This window comes from Calidris pugnax, unplaced genomic scaffold, assembly GCF_001431845.1.
Source record: "Calidris pugnax isolate Ruff unplaced genomic scaffold, ASM143184v1 scaffold41, whole genome shotgun sequence".
NCBI classification, from domain to species: domain Eukaryota; kingdom Metazoa; phylum Chordata; class Aves; order Charadriiformes; family Scolopacidae; genus Calidris; species Calidris pugnax.
The window spans coordinates 20172149-20178447 of NW_015094509.1; the positions used below are offsets into that span (position 1 = coordinate 20172149).

General features: G+C 44.8%; 1 protein-coding gene across 1 annotated transcript; it reads left to right on the top strand.

Moving 5' to 3' along the window:
• The first annotated feature begins 1 nt into the window (after nt 1).
• On the top strand, nt 2–3936 carry NDUFB9 (NADH:ubiquinone oxidoreductase subunit B9). The gene is made up of 4 exons (XM_014965319.1): nt 2–160; nt 543–735; nt 2609–2722; nt 3697–3936. The coding sequence occupies exons 1-4, from the start codon at nt 75–77 to the stop codon at nt 3826–3828; spliced, it is 525 nt and encodes a 174-aa protein (XP_014820805.1). The 5' UTR covers nt 2–74; the 3' UTR covers nt 3829–3936.
• Nucleotides 3937–6299: the final 2363 nt, after the last annotated feature.

A 6299-nucleotide genomic window follows, 5' to 3' on the forward strand; every position in this document is an offset into this window, starting at 1 on the left:
GCGCGCGGCGGCGGCGTCCTCCACCTTCCCGTCAGCCCCCGCGCGCGAGAAGGTGAAGGGTAGGGCAGCCCGACATGGCGGCCTACCTGACGCACCAGCAGAAGGTGCTGCGGCTCTATAAGAAATCCCTGCGGCACCTGGAGTCCTGGTGCATCTACCGGTGAGAGAGGGAGGGAAGGGGGCCTGGGGACAGGGGAGAGGCCTGTTCTTACTGGGAGCGGCGCCTCTCAGCTTCGCGTTTGTGGGGGGGGGGCTGGCCTGCTCGGCTCTGCTCGGCTTCCCCGCTGAGACGGGGCCTTGGGCTCGACTGGGGCGTTGTCCTCTTCTCTTTCCCCCCTTTTTCTTTCCCCCAAGCGTGGTTGAAGGGGTGAGGAAAAAGCCTCCAGGGTCACTGCTGCAGAAGAGGGCAGTGTGTGAATAGGAGCTCCTTAGAGGGCCCTGTCTTTGGGCACGGGGGACTGGTGGTGTTTCCAAGCTTTGCTTCTGTGTGTGCTTAGTCTTTTTCTTCAGTGTACATCACTGTGCTTAACCTCTGCCCATAGGGACAAGTACCGCTACTTTGCCTGCATCCTGAGAGACCGATTTGATAAGAACAAGGATGTGAAGGATATGGTGAAAGCCACAGAGCTACTGAAGGCAGGCGAGGAGGAGTTCTGGGCAAACCAGCATCCTCAGCCGTACATCTTCCCTGACTCCCCTGGGGGCACTTCCTATGAGAGATATGAATGCTACAAGGTAAGGTGTCCTCTAAGGTTGTGCATCATACTCTTTTTAGTAAATGGAGAGTGAGTATTTTAAGTAGATTTTCATATGGCTGCAGGTAGACTCTGCAGTATTGTTTCTTTAATAATTTCCTACTGCTGAACATCTTGCTGTTTACGTGAAAGGAACTGTCCTGCTTGTCTGGTCCTTGAAAATAGAATATGCTGGTCCATCTCAAGACAGTTAGCTTCTTCTTGCTGCGATAATCATCTGTTTTGTTGCCGAAGGGAAGCTGAGCTGTGAGAGTAAACAAGGTGGAGGAAGCTGAGCTACCCTTTGTGGTGCCATCTGGTTTCTCTCTGGTCTTGGCAGATGTTGGCTTGGCTGTTGGGGGACTCCTCTTCACTTGCTCCCATTGTTCTTTCAGCATTTTGAGTAATGGTACAAATTACCATTTTGCTTCATATGCTGTAGTGCTAGATATGTATTTTTGTGTTGCTACGTGGTAGGTGGTATGCCTAAAAATAGAAGCTGTGTTCTTGGAATCTAAGGTACTTGTAGAGGCTTTTTTTCCCCTAAATTGATCTATTTAGGAGTAAAGAAACAGGTTTCATAGGAAAACACAGGGGTTTTGCTTACTTGGCGTAGGCTTCTAATGCATTATGGGGAGTAAATATTAACCTAGAGAGTGCATGCACCCATTTTCTTCTGAATTTGAAGAAAGTGCTTACAGAAGACTAGATCTGGTCAGATCTTTACACACAAGAAGCCATGTGAAAGGCAGAATCTAGATTTATCAGAGAACATACGAGTGAAAAGGGCAGAAGAGTTAAGTTCACGCCAAGGCCAGGGGCCTTAGGAGTAATAGGGATAATAGTGTGAGAGAATCTGGACAGGAAAAAGGCCAGTTGAGTCAAGATTATTTCTTCCTATAGACACATAAACTGGTTTATGTTCTCTTTTCTTTGACCTGTTTGATGTGCTGAAACTGTGCTGTAACAAAATGGCTGTCCCAAGGATTTGGGCTGTTGAGTATCAGTCACTGTTCATTGTGGATGCTGCTACAAAATGTAACTTTCAGATCTCAGCCTGTTTCCTGCTTTTAATTGTTGTTTGATGCATGTGGATTTTTTTATATTACTAGCAGCAGCTCTGCTTTTTCTCTTCAGTCAAGGGTTTACTCGGTGATGAGAATCACAGCAGGAAACTGGAAGTGTAAATGTCACTGGGTGAATGATGATATTTGAACAACTTCTAAATTTTCTTTTTTTGAGAATTGGGTGGGGTTTTGATTTTTTTTTTTTAAATCTATGTTTCTGTCTTTAAAATGTTAACATTCAGTGAAATGCTGCTGCAAAATTTTAAATTTTGCTTTTTTTTTCTTGACTGGATATCTTAGAGGTCAGACCATTATCAGGATCTTAAAGGCCAGTAATTTTTTTTCAGTAGTTGTAGACAAGTGGAAATGAGCTGTAAGGTTCTGTGTCTGTTAAAGAAAATTAATTAGTAGTTGGAGTAAAAGGATCTCTCTAACCTTCTGCCTTTGGGAGAAGGAAGGGAAGAAATGAGATCTTCTCTTCCACCAGATGGAATTGTTTTGAGAACTTTAGATTGAACTGAGATGACCTGGGACTTGTCATCAGGATGCTCTGATTTAAACAAGTCACTGTGGTGTCTTCCTCTGACTTAGGGGAAAATAATGTGTGAAACAAAGATGAAATGTCCCGACCCCTGCCGTATGGGTGCCTTGAGACTAACGATAGTCAGGTAGCCCTTAAATGGGGGGTTTTATTTCCTGGGTTATTTATCCATTTTAATACTGGCTTCAGTGTTTAGTTCTTACGTGTGTGTACTATACGTGATTTACTATGTAAAAATAATAGATGTGAAACGTTTTTTTTAATAGATTCCTGAATGGGCCTTGGATTTCTGGCATCCTTCTGAGAAGGCGATGTATCCTGATTACTTTGCCAAACGAGAGCAATGGAAGAAGCTGCAGCGGGAGAGCTGGGATAAAGAGGTCAGTGCTTGCTCGATGCAAAGGACAGTCTCTTTAGCACACAGGTATTTTGTGTGACGCGTAGATGTGTTCTGGAAAAATAATGGAATGCCCACTGCGGTCTCCTTTAAACTCTGCTTTGTTAGAACTCTTGTCAGTGTGAAACTGACTTGACTAAAATGTCTTCACAGAGATCTCAGAGCTACAGCTTCTTAAAGGCTGTGAAGGGAGTTTGAAATTAAAGGTGAAGCTGCAGCCATGTTTCAGTTAATGCAGGGCTGTTTGCTAAGGGAGGCTCTGAAGTGGGATGAGAAGAGATTAATGGCCAGAGAGTCCCTCATCTGCTGTGCAGCTCTGACACTTGACTGTACCTTTGAAAGTGACTTACTACAGTGTTCATCAGTTGGGAGTCAATTACTTCTGGCCAACATCAACTTTTTCCAACTGAATCTCAGTTTAGGAGCAGAACAGTTCTTTAATTTGGTTGCAGAGAAATAGTTGGATTGTATGTAGTGTGGGGCTTGTGTCAGAATTACCATAGTGGCAGCCAGCACTTAGGCTGCTTCGAGAAATGTGTATTGAGAGCATGTAAAGGGCTGTTGGTGGCAGAGAGAGAGGTCTCCTGCTGGCTGAGTGGAAGGTGTTTGGGGCTTGTAATTATTTGGCAGCTTTGAAAGCAGCAAGAGAATGCTGTCAGTTTAATGCAGCAATGGTACACATTAGTTACTTGGAAGTAATGATCTTTTCAGTAAAAAATTCTCTTGTAAGCCACTCTTTATTCCTAAAAATTCCTTCTTAATTAGGTAATGTGAGCCTGCAATGATTACTGAGGTCAAGTGAATACTGAGAAACAGAAAAGTTGTCTGTCTGCTAAAGGTGTTACTGCTGGTTCTCCCCTTCTGAAATGGGGCCAGTTTTGCTTTCCACCTGGGCACTGAACACCTGATGGAAATGTGCTTACATGTACTAAAGCAGTTTTATGTCTTGTCTTCTAGCTGAAGCAGTTAGAAGAAGAAACTCCAGCTGATGGTCCAAGAACTGAAGCTTTGCCTCCAGCTCGTAAGCAAGGGCATCTGCCACCACTCTGGTGGCAGTATGTCACACGGCCTCGTGAGATTCCCATGTAAAAGCATCACTTCATGTGAGAATTGCAGCGGTCTGGCCTCTGTGGGCGTGTCAGTGACCGCGTGCTACTCTGATACAAAATAAAGCTGAATAAAATAAAAGAGAAGGCATTTTTTTGGCATTCTGTTCTTTAGCATGCAGGCACTTCCAGTCTGTGCAGAGTGGAATAGATGAGTGTAACATCTACCCTACGTACCTAAATGTCTGCACTATATACCTGAAACACCCTCTTCCAGCAGCCCCTTGCCTCCAGCCTGTTGACCTGCTCAGCACAGCACCACGTCCTCTCTCTGCTCAGGCACCGGCGCTTTCCCTGCTGCTTTCTAATACTGAAGGTACTTGTTTTTACTGAATTCTGCCCCTTTTTTAACCTGTTACAGGTTTCTAACACAGGGGCTGCTCCACCAGCACCAGTGCTGCCTTAGCAGCCAAGTGCATCAGCCAGAATGTGAAAGGCCAAAAGGGGTAAAATTCACAGGAGAAATATACCACCTGGGGGCAAACCCAGCTCCTCAGAGCCTGCTTTGCCATCTCCCCCAGCCCTGTACCTGCAGCTGCACTGGGGTGAGTGCTGGTTCTGGAGCGCAGCTGGTCGGAGCGGGCAGTGGGATCACACCCAGTGGGTCTTAACCTCTCTTCAGGCAAATATAAACTTACAAACCCCACCCCCTCACCTGCCAGCAAACCCCTGTTCCTGGGCTTTGCTTGGCTGGTAACTGTATTCAGAAATTCTGCAAACACTCATTTTTTTTAATTATGTGCCGTTTTGCACCCTCCCTCCCACTCAGCCCAACCAGCCATGTCTTTTTTTGCTAGAAAACAGGGCAATAACATCACTCCTGATTTTCACAAACAGCTGAGTGGGTCTGAGTGACATTCCTTAACATGATGGATACCCCATATCCCAGTATTAAAAACACAACGACCCCATTTGTGGCTGCCCCATCCCTGGATGTGTCCAAGGCCAGGCTGGATGGGGCTTTGAGCAACCTGCTCTAGTGGGAGGTGTCCCTGCCCATGGCAGGGGGCTTGGAACTTGATCTTTAAGGTCCCTTCCAACTCTGACCATTCCATGACCCCATGAGACAAGTCAAGAACCATTCTGCACCTGCAAGAGAATGGGCTTTGCTGTAGAAACAGCTGGGATGCCCTTCAAAATGAGGGAGCCCGGCCATAGGCAGTCACAGGCAGATGGGGAATGAAACCAGAATGTTTTTGGAGACAGGTCATTTTTCCAGCCAAACCACCTTGAGTTTTCCTTTAATGTCTTGGTGACAAATGGAAGCCTCTGGACAAAAATGGCTCTTACTGCAGTGGCAAGGAAATAAATAAGGTTGCTGTGTGGCAGGTGGGAGCAGTGTCCTGCCTCTCCACCCTTGTTCCTGAAGAAGCTGGACAAAATAAAGTCCATGGTCACTCAGGGGCACGTGGGAGGCCCCGGTGTCGTGCTGGATAAACCCTGGCTGTGAGAACGAGCCACGGTGGCAGCAGCAACAACTTTCCTTCTCTGGGAAAGGTCCCAGCACTGAAGCAGATGTGTGAGCACTCGGGTTACCTCCCGGGCAGGTGAGAGCAGTGAGGGGTGGAGAACAGCACCAGCTGTTATTGAAGGGGAATTTCCCTCCTTACCTCTGTTCTGCTACTGCCCTTCTAACAGCGTCAGTAAAACCTACCTATGTGAGATCTTATTTACTTGTTAACTCTCTCTTGCTGGTGTAACACACGCAGATGGAACCTGTGTGACCTTCAGCCTGATGGACACCACTGACACCCAACGCTCCGGAAGCAGAGAGTCTTCAAGAACTGAAATACAGAAGTTTTCCAGCAGTTCTTTATTTATAATGTAGGCTTAAGCAATCATTACAATGTAGAAGGGAGACACACTTACAGCAATTATTTATACCAGTTTAGAACAAAAAAACTGCACAGGGAGAGGTCAACTCTCAGTACAAACTAGCAACTAAACCACAATAATTTACCATTAGAAACATTTTATTTTTTAGCTGTGACACTGCTTTTACAATATGCAAAAACACAAACAATAGAACTATCCAAAGTGTTTTGTCACATTCTTTCTACATTGAATTTGGCAACATTTTATATTAAATTTTACTGATTATACTAACGTTTAAGAACTAAACAAGTGAAAAGCTGTACTCAGGTACAGTTACATCCATTTATTTCAAAGGTTTAAATAACACTTTTAACTATTGAGATTATCTCCTAGCAGTTTTTGTTTATGCAAAAACCATCTCAAAGCCTCATTTGCACAATGCATCAGCTACTGTATCAAGATTGGTGGGCTACACCACAGGCACTACTGTTTATTATATTCTGTAATAAGGAGCTTGTTTTTCAAAGAAAGGAAGGTTTAATATTTTCTAAGAATCATGCTTTTTTTTTTTAATTATTTTTGCTTTTAAGCCATAACAAAAAAAAAAAAAAGAAAAAGGTTAGCAACCACAGCAGGGAA

Bases quoted from the DNA above. Each gene is read 5' to 3' on its own strand.
- NDUFB9 (XM_014965319.1), top strand. From the start codon at position 75: ATGGCGGCCTACCTGACGCACCAGCAGAAGGTGCTGCGGCTCTATAAG. The intron at 161-542 runs GTGAGAGAGGGA...CTCTGCCCATAG, and splicing joins GAGTCCTGGTGCATCTACCG to GGACAAGTACCGCTACTTTG. The intron at 2,723-3,696 runs GTCAGTGCTTGC...CTTGTCTTCTAG, and splicing joins GGGAGAGCTGGGATAAAGAG to CTGAAGCAGTTAGAAGAAGA.